Here is a 20,793-nt window from a genome sequence, read left to right on the forward strand (position 1 = left end):
CATTCCCTCCTCAATTATCAAAACCAGCAGTAACTATTTACAGTAATTATTATTTACAAATCAAAACTATATACATCTGGGATCTAAGGAGTTCTAGGTGTGAGAAGCTCCTGTCAAGGCCTATGGCAGGATGGTAAATAAAGGCTGGCCTTGAACTCTTCTTGACTGTGTAGCTGCTGTTGTAGCTTTTTCTAATAGTGCGTTCCACATGTTCCATTCCCTGGTTGATCTTGGGAAGAAGGAGTACATGTACTGGTCTTATAGAGTACGCTGTTGGTGTATGCGGTGGCCTAGCTCCTTTGGTCCGTGTCGGAATCTCCGGGTTCAGTGTAATAGTTTGAAGGGTCAATATCCACTAAGGCCAGTGGCGGATCCAGAAATTCTCATAAGTGGGGGCCCACTGACTGACCAGTCACGCTTCCGTGATTCCCTATATAAGCAACCAGATTTTCCCAAAAAGGGGGGGGGCGGCCCCCCTTCCCCCTAAATCCGCCTCTGAAGGCTATTGTCTGTGGATCTTGAAGGCCATAGTGAGACGTTCACTTCCACTTGTATTTTTGTCCATCTGATGAGCTAAGCCTTTTTCAACTGATTTTTATAGTTCGTTAAAATTCTTATGTTGTACTGTTATACGACTGTCCCAGGTTAGGGGGAGGGTTGGGATCCCGCTAACATGTTTAACCCCGCAACATTATTCATGTGTGTGCCTGTCCCAAGTCAGTAGCCTGTAATTCAGTGGTTGTCGTTTGTTTATGTGTTACATATTTGTTTTTCGTTCATTTTTTTTTACATAAATAAGGCCGTTATACATGTTATACTAAGTTTCTCGTTTGAATTGTGTTACATTGTCTTATCGGGGCCTATTACAGCTGACTATGCGGTATGGGCTTTGCTCATTGTTGAAGGCCGTACGGTGACCTATAGTTGTTAATGTCTGTGTCATTTTGGTCTTTTGTGAATAGTCTCTTTTTTATAAAGTGCAGCGGCGATCTTTAAGAGGCTCCCATCTTAGTCTCTCCATCAAAGTGCTGACACAACCTGGGGATACGTCTTAGTATTCATTGAACACGAACCTAGTTGCCCTTCTCTGTACTTGTTCTAGGTCTTTTTTAAGGTTTTTCCATGATTTGGTGGAGTTTCTAAAAATATGGTACGATTTAGCGAAGGTACGAGTTGGTGTATACCTTGGGAAGAATAGCTTCTATCATTAAAAAAAAGTAATGTTTTATCTATTTACTTTTAATACCGATTTTAATGAAATCATCAAATATGAAATTAATTATTTTGATGGGCTTATTTAAAACACAACGTGTTTAATTAGGTGATTGAAGACTATTTAGTATTCGTAATGACAGAAGCGGTAACCGAATATTGGGCAAAAATAACAAAATGAAACCCAGGTAAGTGTAATTATTCATAATCATATGCACAATGTATTCCGACAATTTGTCGTTATATCGCAGTTCATAGTGAAAAAAAATAAGTTGAAAAAACAGTGAAACGATTCAGAGTCGTTTTAGAGAGATATCAAATTAAATGACACATTTATTACAGCCATAAAGGGGGGTCTCATTGTGGGGGGGGGGGGGGGGGGGGGTTCTGATCCTGGATTCCACTTACTGTTTTGTCAGATTCCCATATCACGTTTACACTATGTACCTAAGCAATCCTCATTTTTTTTGGATTTTTCCAGGTCCTGCTGTACTTCATTTCCTGTTTTTATGAAACAATAATCGTATTTCACGTGTCACGTTTACGAAAAATTGGCAATCTCGTGTCATGCTTAGACCCCATTGAGACCCACATTAAAAATAATGCTCAGTTCACAATTCACCTTATTGCCAATCCTGGCTGACCCAGCCGCTTGAACTTTTGATGCATACAACAATCACTTTTCTGTGGTGTTAGATATTTCGTTTTATGACGTCAAAATAATATGGGAACCTGTGTGATATTATCGAATTTATCAGTTGAATCAAGTGAAGTCATAAGACTGAGGTGCGCGGATTATAGTTTAATTCCCTTTTGAAGTGTTTTACGTCCTAACGTCAATTCTATTTCAATGCTCATCAAATTTGCTTTACTGTCCAAACAACGTTAACCTTTACTTCGTATTCACACAAGCGTATTTCAAATGAGAAATTGGATAATTTTAATTAAAATTGGGAAAGGAAATGGGGAATTGTTAGCCTATTCAAATCAATTTTGAATTAAAAAAGAAGAGTGTGTGAACGCAATTAGTGAATTCGATTCGAGTTCAATTCAAATCAAATGTCCTTGTGAACGAGACATAATATTAATTCATTAATAAAATGTTACATTGATTTACAATCAAGAAAGAGAGACCAATCAAAAGACATGGAATGATTCATCATAACAAATGGACAAAATGGTTGTATTTACATCTCAAAAACTACTTGGAGACTAACCTGTTGGAAAAGTTTAAGGCCTGTCATCAACTAGATATTAACAAAAGTTAAATGCAAGTTGTGTAAAATATTTATTTTGATCAATGGGCACTTTTTCCTGTTCCTGCATACGTACATCCGTCATTTTACATGGCAAAATAAAAGGTGTAAAAATAAACAAGCACCTGAATTGCTTTTGATGGTTGATTCTGTCCACCCAATTACACCCCTTAACTCATGTTAACTTAGTCCAAATATAATTATGAAGTCTGGCACAAGGCTATTTTTTTTCTGGAACGCCTTCCTAAGACGTCAGACTTGGGACAGGCTGATATACACTTATCTGTATTTATGCATCTGAATCTGTATACATCTACATTGTATTTTGGTAATTTGATTGAAATACTATATGTACAAGTATATTTAGTATTCTAAAAAGAACAAGTATTTTATGCAGATTTTTTTCCTCTAAATTCCATTATTATTTGCAAACAAAAACTGATTATATTATAGAAATTCCTATCAGAGCATTCTGTCTTATTAGTCTGATGAATGGGATAATAGTTGATTCCCCACACTCATGACACTTACATGTACTTATACATATACCTATGCAGAGTTTAAAAGATTACATTTTGTTGATATTAAATTTCCGAAAGGGTAAAAGACCACCCAGATTTTAAATGACATTAATCAAATTACATATGTATGCTTTTAGTGTGAAGATTGCAGCAGGTGCCCTGGTTTGTGATGAGTGTGAATTAGTAGGAGATATAACTATTGGTAGGTACAAACTAAGTGTGAATTAGTAGGAGATATAACTATTGGTAGGTACAAACTAAGTGTGAATTAGTAGGAGATACAACTATTGGTAGGTACAAACTTAGTGTGAATTAGTAGGAGATATAACTTTTGGTAGGTACAAACTAAGTGTGAATTAGTAGGAGATATAACTATTGGTAGGTACAGACTAAGTGTGAATTAGTAGGAGATATAACTATTGGTAGGTACAAACTAAGTGTGAATAATTACAAATTAATGCCTGAAGCAAACTTTTGATATTTCATTTTCAGCATATATCAGATAGATAAGACTAAGTGTTTTACATATAAAAAAGAAGATGTGGTATGATTGCCAAAGAGACAACTCTCGACAGGTGACCAAATGACACAGAAATTAACGACTACAGGTCACTGTATGGCCTTCAACAATGAGCAAAGCCCATACCGCAAAGTAAGCTTTAAAAGGCTCTCAAAATGACTAATGTATGAATGTAAAACAAATCAAACAAGAAAACTAACGGCCTATTAAATTTATGTACAGAAAATGAACGAAAAACAAATATGTAACACATCAACAAACGACAACCACTGAATTACAGGCTCCTGTCTTTGGACAGGCACATACAGTTTAGTTTACATTTACTGACAGCTCTGGAATTACATTATTTTTTTATACGACTGCAAAAATTGAAAATACTTTTAGTTTTCGCACTCTAACTTTAGTAAATGTGAATAGAAATCTATGAAATTTTAACACAAGGTTTATTACCACAAAAGGAAGGTTGGGATTGATTTTGGAAGTTTTGGTCCCAACATTTTAGGAATGAGGGGCCAAAAAGGGCCCAAAATAAGCATTTTCTTGGTTTTCGCACTATAACTTTAGTTTAAGTAAATAGAAATTTTGACACAAGGTTTATGACCACAAAAGGAAGGTTGGAATTGATTTTGGGAGTTTTTGTTTCAACAGTTTAGGAATTAGGGGCCAAAAAAGGGCCCAAATAAGCATTATTCTTGGTTTTCGCACAATAACTTTAGTATAAGTAAATAGAAATCGATGAAATTTAAACACAAGGTTTATGACCACAAAAGGAAGGTTGAGATTGATTTTGGGAGTTAAGGTTTCAACAGTTTAGGAATTAGGGGCCAAAAAGGGGCCCAAATAAGCATTTTTCTTGGTTTTCGCACCATAACTTTAGCATAAGTAAATAGAAATGTATGAAATTTAAACACAAGGTTTATGACCATAAAAGGAAGGTTGGGATTGATTTTGGAAGTTTTGGTCCCAATAGTTTTGGAATAAGGGGCCCAAAGGGTCCAAAATTAAACTTTGTTTGATTTCATCAAAAATTGAATTATTGGGGTTCCTTGATATGCCGAATCTAACTGTGTATGTAGATTCTTAATTTTTGGTCCCGTTTTAAAATTGGTCTACATTAAGGTCCAAAGGGTCCAGAATTAAACTTAGTTTGATTTTAACAAAAATTGAATCCTTGGGGTTCTTTGATATGCTGAATCTAAAAATGTACATAGAATTTTTGATTATTGGCCCAGTTTTCAAGTTGGTCCAAATCGGGGTCCAAAATTAATTTTGTTTGATTTCATCAAAAATTGAATAATTTGGGTTCTTTGATATGCCAAATCTAACTGTATATGTATCAAAAATTGAATAATTGGGGTTCTTTGATATGCCAAATCTAACTGTATATGTAGATTCTTATTTTTTGGTCCCGTTTTCAAATTGGTCTACATTAAAGTCCAAAGGGTCCAAAATTAAACTAAGTTTGATTTTAACAAAAATTGAATTCTTGGGCTTCTTTGTTATACTGAATCTAAACATGTACTTAGATTTTTGATTATGGGCCTAGTTTTCAAGTTGGTCCAAATCAGGATCCAAAATTATTATATTAAGTATTGTGCAATAGCAAGAAATTTTCAATTGGACAGTATTCAGCAATAGCAAGAAATCTTCAATTGAACAGTATTGTGCAATAGCAAATATTTTCAATTGCACAGTATTGCGCAATAGCAAAAAATATCTAATTGCACAATACATGTATTGTGCAATAGCAAGAAATTTTCATATTTTCAATGTGAGTTATCTTCCTTTGTCCAGAATTGTAGTTGAATCAACTTAAATCATTGCTTTATACAATATACAATGTATATTTACTTTTACTACCATCTGATAAATTAAAACAATCTTTACCATTCAGTGATAACAAGCACTTATTTTACATTTTAATATGTATTTAAATGAGTAGTTGTTGTTGCAAACTCCATTAGAAATTTGAATTGAGATCAGTTTTGGAATAAGGGAAAGGGGGATGTGTAAAAAAAATTGGGGGGGGGGGGATTCAATTTTTTTATTTCAGATTTCATGAATAAAAAGAAAATTTCTTCAAACATTTTTTTGAGAGGATTAATATTCAACAGCATGTATTGTGAATTGCTCAAAGGCAAAAAAATTTTAAGTTCATTAGACCACATTCATTATGTGTCAGAAACCTATGCTGTGTCAACTATTTAATCACAATCCAAATTTAGAGCTGAATCCAGCTTGAATGTTGTGTCCATACTTGCCCCAACCGTTCAGGGTTCAATCTCTGCGGTGGTATAATGCTGCGCCCTGCGGAGCAACTGGTTATATGATAAATTTGTAAACCTTCATGAATTGTTATGAAACTTGGACAGAAGCTCTCAAGATTAAGAAATAACATTTAATGAAAATAAATTAGATTTGTGTTTTTAATTTCAATTTTACTTGTCAACATTACAATTTCTTCTGACAGCAGCAATCACAAGCACACAAGTTCCACAGAACCTTTTACAAATTTTCTATTATTGCTGGTTCTTAATCAGTTAACTATACTGTAAATTCAGAAATTATTGCAATGTTTTTATTAATTGTAAAAATGCGACTGGGTTTATATAATGCAATAATTTAAACTCGCATTTTGAAATGTTTTTTTTATGAATTAAACAGGATTTTTTTTCAAAGTCACAGAAATTAAAATCGCATCTTAGTCTAAAATGACAAAATTGCAATAATAAATGCACACAATAATTTCTGAATTTACAGTCATTGCGGGAGCTCAATCAGTTTTGTACATGTGCTTAACCAGTAAATATGTATTATTACATGCACTTGTTTTATATAACTGCAGGTGCTAGAACAGTTGTTCATCCTAAGGCCAGAATTATAGCTGAAGATGGACCTATTTATATTGGAGAAAATAACATCATTGAAGAATTAGTACAGATTGTCAACAAGTAGGGTCAAAATTTATTTCAGTGATTTTCCTAGTGCTTAGGGGAAGGGGCCCAGGGCTCATCATGCTCATGCAATGGGAATAAATGTTCGTGAAATGTTGGCTTTGGGGAAAATATATTATAAAAAAGAAGATGTGGTATGATTGCCAATGAGACAACTCTCCAAAAGGGACCAGATGACACAGAAATTAACAACTGTAGGTCACTGTATGGCCTTCAACAATGAGCAAAGCCCATACCGCATAGTCAGCTATAAAAGTCCCCTAAATAACAATGTAAAACAATCCAAAAGAGAAAACTAACGGCCTAATTTAAGTACAAAAAATGAACGCAAAACAAATATGTCTGCTTATGTGGAGGGCACACATCATCAGCCATGTGCAACTTGCTAGGGGGGTTTTTGGACATCCCCCCTTCCCCCAAGAAAATTTTGAAAAAATTGTTACAAAATTCTGCATTCTGAGAAGGAATAACTGCATGAACTGAAAACAAGATTCAAGAGATTTGTAAACAAAAAACCATGATACAACACCTACAAATTCTCAAGATGATGTCTACATTCGATTGGGAATTTTAGAGCTGAATATTTGGGAAAAAGAGCATAATTCTCTTTAGGATTTGGGCCCAAATACAGACCCAAAATGAGGGTTGGAAAATCCCTGTATTTACAGTTTTGATACAAATCCAATGTAGTAAACTAGTACTAGCAAGGCTAGTAAAATGTAATGTATAAAATAAACATTTGAAATACTGTAAATTCAGAAATTATTGAGATGTTTTTATTGATTGGTGTGAATTGCACTAACATGACTAATGAGAACTCACATTTTGATATCCAATTCATATATTGATATAAGAAGATGTGGTATGAGTGCCAATGAGACAACTCTCCATCCAAGTCACAATTTGTAACAGTAAACCATTACAGGTCAAAGTACAGCCATCAACATGGAGCTTTGATACAGATATTTATCGTCCTTCCCTACGCCTATATCATCCTGCTCTGTCGCTCAGTAATTCTTGTATCAAGACTTCAAAACGAGACCAGGCATTATCAGCGACGTCACAATGTGAGAGGAGAAGTTATCAGCGACGTCACAATGCGAGAGAAGACGTTACCATGCATTTTTTTGTCAAGCGTAAAAGTGTCATAGGGAGATAGAAAAAGAACAGTAATAGAACGATAAACAGATAATCGGGTTTTCTTCGTATCTATATCGTAAAATATCAGCCGCTCGCTACGCTCACTTGCCAAAAAGGTTCACATTGTGGCTCCCGGGTGATAATTTACGATATCAATGTGTAGAAAACCTGATAATCTATACCTATATGCAGATTTTTCTGAAATTACAATTATTAATCTCACATATTTGTCCTCTCTTCCAAAAATTGTTTAAGATAAACTTACACAACTATTTCTGAATTCATATTATCTTAAAACCTTGTCACTAATTACTGCTTCCTTCAAGCATGAAATTGAAGATTGATCGATACATTTTTGATGTTTTCACACCATATTCAGGACTACTTGCTTTTTTGTGATGATAAGTTATTATTGATGGAGAAAGCCGTAATGCCTGAAGAGAATCATAGACCTTCTACAGGAAAACGGACAATCACTGTCAATTAAGATTGGAGTCAAAAGCAACAGTAACAAGCAGGTCTAGATCTTTAACTTATAAATTATTACCTCAGTAACAGGCTAGTGGTTACCACTCGACCACCGAGGCCCCTGGAATTGAAGGCAGACATTTTCCAATTAAAAGTGACTGAGAGCATCATATTTTTTATGCCCCATTTATGGGCATTATGTTTTCTGGTCTGTGCGTCTGTCTGTGCGTTCGTCCGTCCGTCCGTCCGTCTGTCCCGCTTCAGGTTAAAGTTTTTGGTCGAGGTAGTTTTTGATGAAGTTGGAAGTTCAACTAACTTGAAACTTAGTATACATGTTCCCTATGATATGATCTTTCTAATTTTAATACCATAGTAGAGTTATTACCCCATTTTCACAGTCCACTGAACATAGAAAATGATAGTGCGGATGGGGCATCTGTGTACTGGGGACACATTCTTGTTTTAAGGTGTGTCTACATTTTGAGTAAAAAGTCAATATTTTATTTCTATGTTGTTGGTTAGCTGACTTATTGAAATATAACCCTAAATTTCCTTTTCTCATTATGGTTATATTATTAACCAGATTCCTAATCAGTTTTTGACTAAAATGGCATAATTTATAATTTATTTTTCATTTATAGAAATCCAGAAGGGAAGTCTAGTTCTACACAGAATGTGATGATTATAGGAAACAATAATGTATTTGAGGTTGGATCATGTATCCTTAGACAATACAATATAAACAATCGGCACCAAAAACCAATATTCCGACATGTTCCTTATTGGCCAAAACAAACAAAAGTCCAAATAAGAATTTACTAGTCTGGGGCATCGGACTTGTGGCTAACGGTACAGACTGATATAAATGGGATGTACTCATTTATAGATAGGTTAAGTTTAGTAGACCCTATTTTTATGCTCCATCTATGATAGTAGAGGGGTATTATGTTTTCTGGTCTGTGCCTCCTTTCGTTCGTCCGTCCATTCGTCTGTCTGTGCGTCCGTTCGTCCCACTTCAGGTTAAAGTTTTTGGTCAAGGTAGTTTTTGATGAAATTGAAGTCTAATCCACTTGAAACTTAGTACACATGTTCCCCATGATATGATCTTTGTAATTTTAATGCCAAATTAAAGTTTTGACCCCAATTTCATGGTCCACTGAACATGGAAAGTTACTGTGCGAGTGGGGCATCCGTGTACTATGGACACATTCTTGTTTCAGGATGTAAATGGAACCACACATATATTTTTATTTGCCCCATTGTTAAAAGTTTAAACCTGAGATTACTATATGCATATTTGTATGTTATAGTACAGTCAGTGAACATGATGGCTAAAAGGATTGTGTATACTTAGTACCTACATATGTGTGAAAAGAAAAATAAAAACAAATAACAAACTCTTTGATATGAAATATTCGACCTAGTCACTCTTTGATGATACATTTTAGCAAATTAAACTCCATGCATATATCTTTGAATTTTTTTTATTGTTGTTTAAAACATTTAATATGTATATTAAATATTGTTCAAAACATGAATTGTAAACAATGAGGAAAATTCAAAACGTAAAGTCCCTAATCAAATGGCAAAATCAAAAGCTCAAACACATCAAACAAATGGATAACAGCTGTCTTATTCCTGACTTAGTACAGGCACTTTCTTATAAAGTAATCTCAGTTCAAAACGATCAAACAATCATTTTTATAAATGTAAAGTAAACAACTCGTACAAGAGACACGTGAAGCCATTTGAGCACTCAATTTGATCAAACCATACATTTAACACCAGTTCAGTTCAGTTTCTTGTATATTCCTCCATTAATTGTGGAGCACTACCCAAAGGGTATAGTTTTAGCAACTATGTATACCTTAAAACATAAGGAAACATTTAAAACACCTTTTATTGGTTAGTTTGTTGTATCAAGTTAGTGCATGTAATTTTTCACAATCAGCTGGTGATTGATTTTCTGTAAAAATCTTAATGCTTGACGAGTTCAGGGTAAAATTCTGAGTTTTGACTGATCAGGTAAAAAAGTCCCAAAAGTCAGATTAAAAATTAACCAGATGCATGATGTCGATAAATCCCAATAAACAAGGTGTAATTTTGAAAAAATGAAAAACAAATTTGCCTGATGCTTTAAAATGATATATTTTCCAATACCACCCACTGAATCTCACATTGGAAGGAATTATTTGCTTGAATCTACTGTGTTTTATTTCTGGTATATAATTATTGTCCTTTGAAGGTTACTGCCGGTTTAATAATTTTATTATCATTATTATAAATACTCCAGTAACATGATTTATTTGTTAAATTATATTAAAAATGTTCTTTCATAAAATGTAAATAGCATTCCTTAACATACTGAAGATATAGAGGCCACAAAGATTGGTGATCATAACATGATAGAGGCTAAAGGTTAGTATAGCATCTTCTACAAATAGATGATTACTTATACTGCTTTTGAATAGATAATTATACACAGTTGTTACACTTTGAAATAAGTAATTACTTACTGTGAATTCGGAAATTATAGCTATATAAAAAAGAATATGTGGTATGATTGCTAATGAGACAACTCTTCACAAGCGACCCAATGACACAGAAATTAACAACTATAGGTTACCGTTAGGCCTTCAACAATGAGCAAAGCCCATACTGCATAGTCAGCTATAAAAGGCCCCAAAATGACAAATATTAAACAATTCAAAGAAAAAGACTAACGGCATAATTAATGTACAAAATAATGAACGAAAGACAAATATGTAACACAGCAACAAATGACAACCACTGAATTACAGGCTCCTGACTTAGGACAGGCACATACAGAATGTGGCAGGGTTAAACATGTTAGCAAGCGCCCAACCCTCCCCCCTAACCTAGAACAGTGGTGTAACAGTACAACATAAGAACAAACTATAAGAATAAGTTGAAAAAGGCTTAACTCATCAAATAGAAATACATCTGACAAAAACACAGAGTGGACGAGGCTGAGTAATTGTACATCCTAACAACAAAAAGACACTCAGTACAGATCTGAGAATACTCACAGCTACTGACAGCTAGTTCAAAGCCAATAACAACTAATAAAAAAAATCCTAAGACTAAATTATCCATCATCACACATCCAACATCCAATGGGTTTAGTGTAAAGACGTCATAATCAGTCAGAGAAAAAGATGACCTTGTGCAATGCCAAGATACAGGTATTGACAGATTGTGGAACCATGAATATGCATATGTATATAACAATAATATTTAGTTTTGAAATCGCAATAATTTAAACTCGCATTTTGGATTTTTTCTATGTGAATGAAGGTTTTTTTTTCCCAGTATCGCAAAAATAATATTAATTGCATTTTGGTCTGAAATGACAAAATCACAATAATAAATGCACACAATAATTTATGAATTAACAGTAATTATGCCATTGCTATGATTATGGTGCTATTCTATAAATAAGTGAAAAACTTCAATCAACCCATAAGAGCTTTCAAATGTCAATTTGCAGAATTCAAATAAAGTTTTTACAGATGTAATCGACATTTTTTTAAGTTGATTCAAATTCTTTATACTATAGACATGCGAAAGTGCAAACATATCATCACTGAATTGTAACACTCAGAGCATGTAAATTCAAAATACTAACCAAATCATTCTTTCCAAAATCAAATACTTTGGGCAATGGGAGATGTTCATTGGCAATTTACAACCCCCCCCCCCCCCCCCCCCCTAATTATAAAATTTTCATTTTACTTCCAATTCTTACAAAATTCTAAGGAAAGTTCAACCAATCACAATTTAGTGATTTGAGTGCTTTTTATTCCCCCCTATAGTCAACATATAACACACGTTAGAAAGGCAGCCATTTTGATTTGAAACGATAAAGAAAATCAACTGTTTCAAGATAAAAAATGAACAAATACATGTAAACTTACTTATAAAATGATTTTATTTAATTTCCTAGCAAGCAACGCCAACACAAATGTTCAGTTTGGTCTTGGGCGCTGTTTGGAATACAACTGATGTCAATCATGTACAGCCCATGTTTTATTCAAATTATAACATGTCTTTGTTTCCAGAGCTATAAAAAGACATCATATTAGAATATAAATATTTTCCAAAAAATATACATAAAATATTTGATAACATGTTAAAATTATAATTATTTATTTATAAAGCAAAAGTAGGAAGACAAGTAGAACTGACCTCTGGTTGTATAATAGGAGGCATGTGTAGTGTGTCCAGTACAGAAACCATGCCTGAGAATACTGTTATATGTGGTAGTAATTGTGACAGAAGAGTTGCTAGAGAAAGGCCGCCAGTGAGTACAAATAGAAGCTAATCTAAAATAAGAAGATGAGGTATGATGGCCAATGAGACATGAACCAACAACAACTACTGAACTACAGGCTCCTGATTAAGTTATATTGTTTTAGTGTTATTTTGGTCCCTAATGTTAGTTATTTATGCAAAAAAATTAGGGGATACTACCATGACTACTGTGAAAATGTTTTTGATATATGTTTGCGATCTTGTAAGGGAAGTTTTAAGCTTAGTTCTTATTTTGAACTATATGGGCACTCAGTTTTCAGAGACAGGTTTTGTCATTTAGATTGTGAATTTAAGCACCACAAAAATAATCCTTTTTACTTGTACATGTATCAGATGTTTTGGAAGCATTTATTGTGTTGTGCTAGACAAGCTGGATGAAGCCCATTGTTATATCAAAAGGCCACATGTTTTTCTATGAGGCAGTAACTCAAAAGCTTCTTTTTTATGTTCCATGTCACAGATGTTTTCTTATTTTACTTATGACAGTACTTATAATATAATAATGTCTCTTCAAATATCAGAAAAGTGCTGCACTGTTAAGAAAAGAAAACAATATTTTTTCATTTTATAGAAAATATAGAATTTATCTTTCTGAAGAAATTGGAAGTAAATAGAGGCTCTGTATTTGTAGAGTAAAATGTTTGAAGAAACATGTAGGATGAACAATTTTTAATTCCATTCATTATTAAAAAGAAAATATTATGTTTTTTAAATGCATTGACACTTCAATATGAAAGGATTACATACTAAGCTTCATAATTGTATTTTTTCTACCTTCAGACACAAAGTCTACAGATTGACTTTCTGACCAAAATATTACCTAACTACCATTATTTGAAGAAACCAAAGGCCGGAACACCACAAAGGACTTAGGATGTATTTTGCAGTTACAACATTTATTTATAAAAGGTAATTATTCAGGGTGTAATTAAGGAAAGTATAGCACACAGGATTTGATGCCACAAAACCAGGTTCAACCCGCCATTTTTTTCTTTAAAAATGTCCTGTACCAAGTCAGGAATATGGCCATTGTTATATTATAGTTCGTTTCTGTGTGTGTTACATTTTAACGTTGCGTCGTTTGTTTCCTCTTATTTTTGTGTGTAAATTCACATTGCGATAAGACGTGTCACGGTACTTGTCTATCCCAAATTCATGTATTTGGTTTTTATGTTATATTTGTTATTCTCGTTGGATTTTGTCTGATGCTTGGTCCGTTTCTGTGTGTGTTACATTGTAGTGTTGTGTCGTTGTTCTCCTCTTATATTTAATGCGTTTCCCTCAGTTTTAGTTTGTTACCCCGATTTTGTTTTTTGTCCATGGATTTATGAGTTTGAACAGCGGTATACTACTGTTGCCTTTATTTAACTATTTATTGTCTTGCCTAGATTAAAAAATCTTACAAAGCTAGACATAGGGATTACAATCCGACAGTGATGTTGGCAGCAACATTAACTTTTCGTATAAAACTTGATATTTCAGTAAGTAGAAGACCTAGAGGCTTTGTATGCAAATACCTTATGTTACAAAGTTTCTGTCAGTCACATGTCTAATGTCGTTGACCTCATTTTTCATGGTTCAGTGTCTGCTTCAATTTTTTTTTTAGTTTTTTGTCATGTGAAATACTCACATACTATCAGTACATGTAATAGGATAACTTTATTTGGTGCATGGCTTCCTTGCAACATCTACATGTCTGTCATGGATCAGTGATTAAGGTTAAGTTAACTTGGCCAAGTCCATATCTTAAACTGTAAGTTACAGGTCAGCTATATTTGGTGTATGGAATGATTGTATGGTGTTCATGTCAGACTGGCAGGTTTTATCTGACCACGACCTCATTTTCATGGTTAAGTGGACAATGTTTATTTTTGTGGTTTGGTGTATTTCTCAGATACTATAAACAATAGGGCCTCTATATTTGGTGTATGGAATGATAATGAGGTGTACATGTCTGTCTGTCAGTTTTTTTATGACCTGAACCTCATTAGCATGGTTCATTGATCAATGTTAAGTTTTCAAGATTTTGTGAGTTTATCAGATATTATATCAAAACAATAGGTCATTTATATTTGGTGTATGGTATGACTGTAAGGTGTACATTTTCATTTTAATCTCTGAATCCTCTATAGCCTGTGAAAGGTTTTAGTTAATGTATAAAATAGAAAAACCTATATTTAGCTTTGTTTGAATGTGAAAACCCCTCTAAGGACTATTCCATTAAAGTGGGAGTTAGGTATGAAATTCCCCCCAAAACCACCATACGTTGAGTATTTTTTGCATACATCATATGGTCATACAAACTTAATCAGGCCACACCAAAATAGAAATTCATTTCTTAACCTCCGACATCCTTTTAAAGTAATACATGTAATAACCATAAAATGCTGTGATCCTCCTATTCTTTCTTCTGTAAAAATTGACCATATTTATCTGTCTTTCTGTTCATCATGTTCATTGCATGGGTTTGTTTTTAGGATGAAATTAATTTAAATATTTCATGACCAAAGTTAAGTGATTTTGATAGAAAATAAATGGAAAGAAAATAAGTATTTGTTGTTTAATAGCCATGTAATTATTTTTGTTTTACTACATATTGTACAGCATCTTCTAGGAACTATAAAAAAAAGATGTGGTATGATTACCAATGAGACAACTCTACACGAGAACAAAATGACACAGAAATTAATGAATATAGGTCACTGTTCCTATGTATATTTATAAAAAGGTTTCGATTGACATAATTTGAGCAAGATTTACTTCTGTGTTGTTGCCATTCTAAGTGAGCAAACTCCTATATAAACCAGCTAAGGGAGCTACCATTTGATTTTTATGGGGGGGGGGGGGGGGGGGGGGGGGGGGGGGGCTAGGATGAAATTTGAAAAAAATAGGCAGGACAGGAGTTTTGAGTAAAAAAAAAAGGCAGGATAAGACACTTGCAAAAAAAAAAAAAGTCAGGACGACAATTTAGGTAAAAAAAAAGTCAGGATAAACTAAAAAAAAAAGGCAGGACCGAATAGAGTGAAAAATAAAGAGGCAGGACAGAGGTTACAGCTAAAAAAAAATGCAGGACAAAATTTTTCATCCTAGCCCCCCCATAAAAATCAAATGGTAGCTCCCTAAATGCAACTTGTTTTACTGACTGCCAGACTTTAGAAGAAGGGTTTATCTGAACAATTTCTATGCCTTATAGCATTGCTTAATTCAACACTATGGTCAAGTTAAGATCTCTTATCAAAGGTGTGTGTATTGCATGTTTCAATTTAGATAGTCAAATAAGAAATTCAACCGTGTATCGCATATATCCCTTCCAAACGGTGTCCAAGGGAGATAAATCTAACTCAAATTATGTCATTCAAAACCTTTAAATTGATTTAAATGTGTAGAAACAGCATGGACATGCCAAAAGATTTTTTTTTCACTTGATTTCCGATTAAGTAATATGTGACTTATTTTTCAGTGCAATATTTTATTTAATGGTGGTTTAGGATTGTGATGGGAGGCTGAAGAATAAAGATATAGATCAAGAACTTGATTCCACAACAATTAGGACAATTATATGTTGCTTTTTAGAGTGCTTAGAGTGCTTAGAGGGATGAATGGTTCTGCAAATATCTAGCTCATATTTGTATTATGCTCTAAACAAGTTCTTTAATTTCAAAGACAGCTATCTCTGCAATAATGATTGGTCCAAATTTAAACATGTATATTGCAGAGTTGGAATATTTGATTAAAAATGTCATAGATAATGTACTTTTTGTTACTTAAAAAGAAAATATATATTCTGGATTCAGTTATTTTCATGGGTACCATTTTTCGTTGATAGAATAACGATTATATTTTTCGTGAATATTTGTTTTCATAGTTTTGCAATAACTGGATGTCAAGGTCAACAACCAACATTCAATGTGACTAAAAATAGAGCAAAGGTGTCAAACTGCAATTTTTGGCTTAACTCTCAACAACTATATAGCAATAAGAGATAGATATGCTGACCTGTTTGTGAGTTACTCCCCCTGAAATGTTGATTTTTTCGATCAAACCATGCTGGATCTAATTGATAACTCCGGATTTAAAGATGGTGCAGAATTCTGAGCTGAATACATATCATGAATATAATAATTTATTTCATGACTTGCAAAAAATTTATACACCATTTTAATGTTCTGCTTCCAACTTTAGACATGTTTTTTGCCCATGAATTTAGAAAAGAGGTTAGACAGCTACTCAATTTTAGATAGGGTTGCATATAATTTCATTGTTAGTCAAAATTTATAATAAATTACTATTCATGAATGAAAATTAAAAGGTATTATATCAGATTTGAGCAGGCAATAAGAATTATGAAATTATTTTATCAGTATCTTATCTAATGCTTATGTAATTATAAGTTATGAATAAAATTGAATAGACACTCTGATATATTAAAAGACAATTAATTTATTGACCTCAATAGCATTGGTTGACTAATTGGTGTTTAATGCCACATCAGTTCTATTGTGCTATTTCGATGTGGTCAGGTTTTTATTAGTAGAAGAAGCTGTAGTGGACAGAGTGCCTTAGCTAGTAAATCTGTCAATCCTAGTCAATTGAGATAGGAGTCGAGCGATGTTTTCTTGTGTATTGTTTTGAGACTTTCTCTGTGGTCTCGTGGTAGCATGTTTGCTTAGAGTGGGGGAGATTGTGGATTACAATCCTGCCCCCTCATACCAAAGAATTTGCAATTGATATTTGCTGCTTCTCTGCTAGCTACACAGAATAAAGGAGTAAGATAAAAAATTAGTCGGCTTTGATTCGAATAAGTGGGGTGATATAAAAATAAAAAAGATGTGGTATGATTGCCAATAAGACAACTCTCCACCACAGACCAAATGTCATAGAATTTAGCAACTATGCAATTATTCATTCTTTTGTTTGTTTCATTAGCAAGATACATTTTTATCAATCTGAAAACCTGTTCTGAAGATGTTACCCTTGAAATGTTGATCATTGAGTTTTATGCAGTTTGTGCTAGTTTACTTAACATGCTAAACAGCTATAGGGAAATGTAACCTAGGTTAACAAAACTTATTGACTATTGGTATGAACAAAGAAAATGTACCCTTAGGGTAAATAAATATGGTCACTTAAGGTTTTCTTCCGGCCTTCATTAAAACACTCACCAAAATTGGTCGTCCTTTTTGACTCTGTGGGATGTAGGAATTCGCAGTCTTGTATGGTCAGAATGGGGACATTTTATCCAATGCCTTGTATATAGAAAGTGTAGTGCTCTTTACACTCTAATAACCCTTGCAGAAAATCTTTAAAGTGTCCGTAGTTGGCCTGTTGCAAGTCTTATTGTCCGTCCCTATCAAATATGTCCCCATTTTACAGCAGCATTCCTAGTCTCCGACCCTCCATGCTGGTCGAACCGTATTGCATCACCTGTTTTTCTGACAGGTAACTGGTTATATCTACAGATATGATCAAAGTACATGTATCAAATTTGATTTTTTTAGTAGATCTCATCATATGTCGACTAGTCAGATAAAAACTGAAAATGACCCCAGAAGCGTGGCACTGATAATCACATGACGTTTGTGTTATGCAGGCATTCAATCATATTTAAGTATACCCAGTCATGCCAGTACCTCTTTTTAATTATATAAAGAATATAGCCTTGATAGGAAACAAGATACTTATACATTTACTTAAATATTAGTGGTCAATATATAAGAGAAAAAAAATGAATGTATGAATTACCACTGTGATACATTTGTAGGTCCGGGTTGAAATCATAGCCAGGCCAAACCAACGATCTATCAATTGACAGTTGCTAGTTGTCTGCTTGTGTCAAATGATGACTAGTCTTTGTTAAGATGTAAGTTGGTAAACTAGCCCATTGAAACAATTATTCAGTATGTTGATTGTGAACAAAGCAAGGTTAATAATCATGAACATAATAACGTTCATATCCACATTAACATTCTATATGATATTTTGTGAAACAAATGTATCGTAAGCTTGAAGCTTCTCATAAAGTCACTGAGTCACTTTTTTCATAAATTTCCATGATAGCTGCATTTTGTTTTTTATTATTTTTCCAAGAAATCATATATATATATATATATAAATTCATTTTCTCAGACATTCGATCTATAAAATTGATTTATATTTCAAAGTAATTTAAAATCTGGTAATCAACTTATGAAAACAAATGGTATAGTTGTTGCGAAAATTTTGTAGGATAGTGGAAAATAGTGCTGTACAAATCGTGTTGATACTTGAGAAATAACAACTCGCGAGAAATGATTAAACCATCTCTTTCATACGTTTCATCGTTATTTTTGCCTTGGTTTTCGATTAAGTGCCCGTTGCGCTACAGTGCTTTAATTATAAACAGATGTACTTTGGAAGTTGAATACAAATCTGTTTTTGTAGAATAGAGAATGGAAAAGAATGTACAACGGAGAAAAAAAACCCGACCAAATAGCAAGGCTGTGTATTTCTTTTGCTTACATCTACTTCATTCCTTGTTGAACAACACGGATAATGGTCACTAATTGCTTATTCACACACACACACGTGATTCTTGTATCACATTATGATAACTGACATGATCAATCAAAATACTAGAATGTTTTGTAATTCTTGCAGCATCTTAAATCAGGTTTTGAAGATTGAATGATTCTAGTCAGCATTTTTTTAAGGAGGGATGCTTGGTTATATAATTTTCATATTATTTACCATAATTATTATATTTGAATTACTGGTCATTGAAACTATGATATTTTGTTTCTCAATATCATTAACCTAATTTATCTGTGGCTGGAGGTCTATACCCAAAACATCATAACATTATTTGTTTATAACCTGGCTATAACTTTAAACCAATTTGTTTCATTACCTTCTTTTCAGATGTTTTGTTTTCCTGAAAACTGGCATTTTCAGAAAATAAATAATTTATTTTTAAATACACAACCAGATACTCGTAGTTTATTATCAGCAGTGTGTTTGGTTAAAAAAATATTTCACGAAGTCCCACTTAACCAGGTTGGTTACCAGAAAAAATATAGTGTATGCTTCATTTAAAGCACCTACCAACATGACAGTTTGTCCTTAGTTTATACCTTCAGATTAACTTAAACCGTATGTATAAAATATATAATCACTAGAGTCTGGTTGCTTCCTTTTTAATTCATGGTTTTCTACATTTATTTCATTAAACTATTATTACAATACACACAGACATACGATAATTTCGCATCAATTACTAATCTGTCATGACGGAGAGGATGCAGTAAATTACATGGAATGACATTAAAAGTATCATAAATCGTGCTGCTAATCACCAAGTAAAATACAATAGACCAGATGCCTAAGAACCAGAGTCAATATTATCATAGATTATTACACATAATTTGTATTATAAGTATGTTTTTCATAACGAGTGAGAATAGGATATCGCGTGATATTAACTCGAGTTATTTAATTAAATATAATGCTAAACGAGCCTTTAACCTTCGCACATGCTAACATTATATTAAATTCCCACATAAGCGCAAATTTGTAATCAACTAAGTTAAAAATATTGACATTAAATAGATAGCAATGACCATGCATACACATAGAATAGAGAACGACAACGGGAAATGTTTCAAAGAGAAAGAGACAACAACCCGACCAAAGAGCAGAAACCAGCTCAAGGCCATCAATGGGTATTCAACACAGCGAGAAACATGCATTCAACTGAAAATTGAAATACAAAGAAGAACAATTTAGTGCACTATGAACATATATAAAAGCAAAAAAAAAAAAAAAAATACATGTATGCAGAACAGTGACACTGCAAGCCATTCCGGGATTGACCAAGACTCTTCAAAATATGTGATTAGTTGTTTTCACTTCTTATACGATTTGGAGACCTGTTTAACAGTGTATCTACAGCATATTTTAACGATTTAAACATTTTTTTAAATGGGTCTAGAAAGGATTAAACATCCCGTCATTGTCTTATTGTGCTATGGTAAACTTTTGTATTCTTGTTTTTCATTTTTGCTAATGGGCTTTGTCTATATGCCTTTTTGTGTTTCTTTATTACATATTTGTTTGTTTTTATAGTGATTAAGATTATAACCCAATGTTGACTGCTGTACCCCTACTTTTGACATTTTTACCTATTATGTTTGTTTGGGGCGCATTTCATTTGCGCCAATTTTTAAAAAATCAAACCTTTCATTTGCGCCACAAGGTTATATATCATTTGCGCCAAAAAAAAAAAACCTTCATTTGCGCCATTTTACAGGTATGACAGGTAATATAACGGAAAAGTTAAATATTATTTACGATTTATTTTGTTTTTTGTTTGTACATAACTCCCCCTGGATATATGTGTGAGTTCATACTCA

The 20,793-nt window shown here is 33.3% G+C and overlaps 1 protein-coding gene across 1 annotated transcript; it reads left to right on the forward strand.

Moving 5' to 3' along the window:
• Window positions 1-1,313: 1,313 nt before the first annotated feature.
• LOC143052537 (dynactin subunit 6-like) lies at window positions 1,314-16,155 on the forward strand. The gene is made up of 8 exons (XM_076225591.1): window positions 1,314-1,400; window positions 3,127-3,191; window positions 6,355-6,460; window positions 8,713-8,789; window positions 10,442-10,489; window positions 12,253-12,395; window positions 13,187-13,315; window positions 15,867-16,155. The coding sequence occupies exons 1-7, from the start codon at window positions 1,390-1,392 to the stop codon at window positions 13,277-13,279; spliced, it is 543 nt and encodes a 180-aa protein (XP_076081706.1). The 5' UTR covers window positions 1,314-1,389; the 3' UTR covers window positions 13,280-13,315; window positions 15,867-16,155.
• The last annotated feature ends 4,638 nt before the right edge of the window (window positions 16,156-20,793 follow it).

This window comes from Mytilus galloprovincialis, chromosome 11, assembly GCF_965363235.1.
Source record: "Mytilus galloprovincialis chromosome 11, xbMytGall1.hap1.1, whole genome shotgun sequence".
Taxonomy (NCBI): domain Eukaryota; kingdom Metazoa; phylum Mollusca; class Bivalvia; order Mytilida; family Mytilidae; genus Mytilus; species Mytilus galloprovincialis.

Excerpts from the sequence above, each read along its gene's own strand:
- LOC143052537 (XM_076225591.1), top strand. Across the intron at positions 6,461-8,712 it reads TTAGTACAGATTGTCAACAA|AAATCCAGAAGGGAAGTCTA; the intron begins GTAGGGTCAAAA and ends TTTCATTTATAG. Across the intron at positions 8,790-10,441 it reads TGTATTTGAGGTTGGATCAT|ATATAGAGGCCACAAAGATT; the intron begins GTATCCTTAGAC and ends AACATACTGAAG.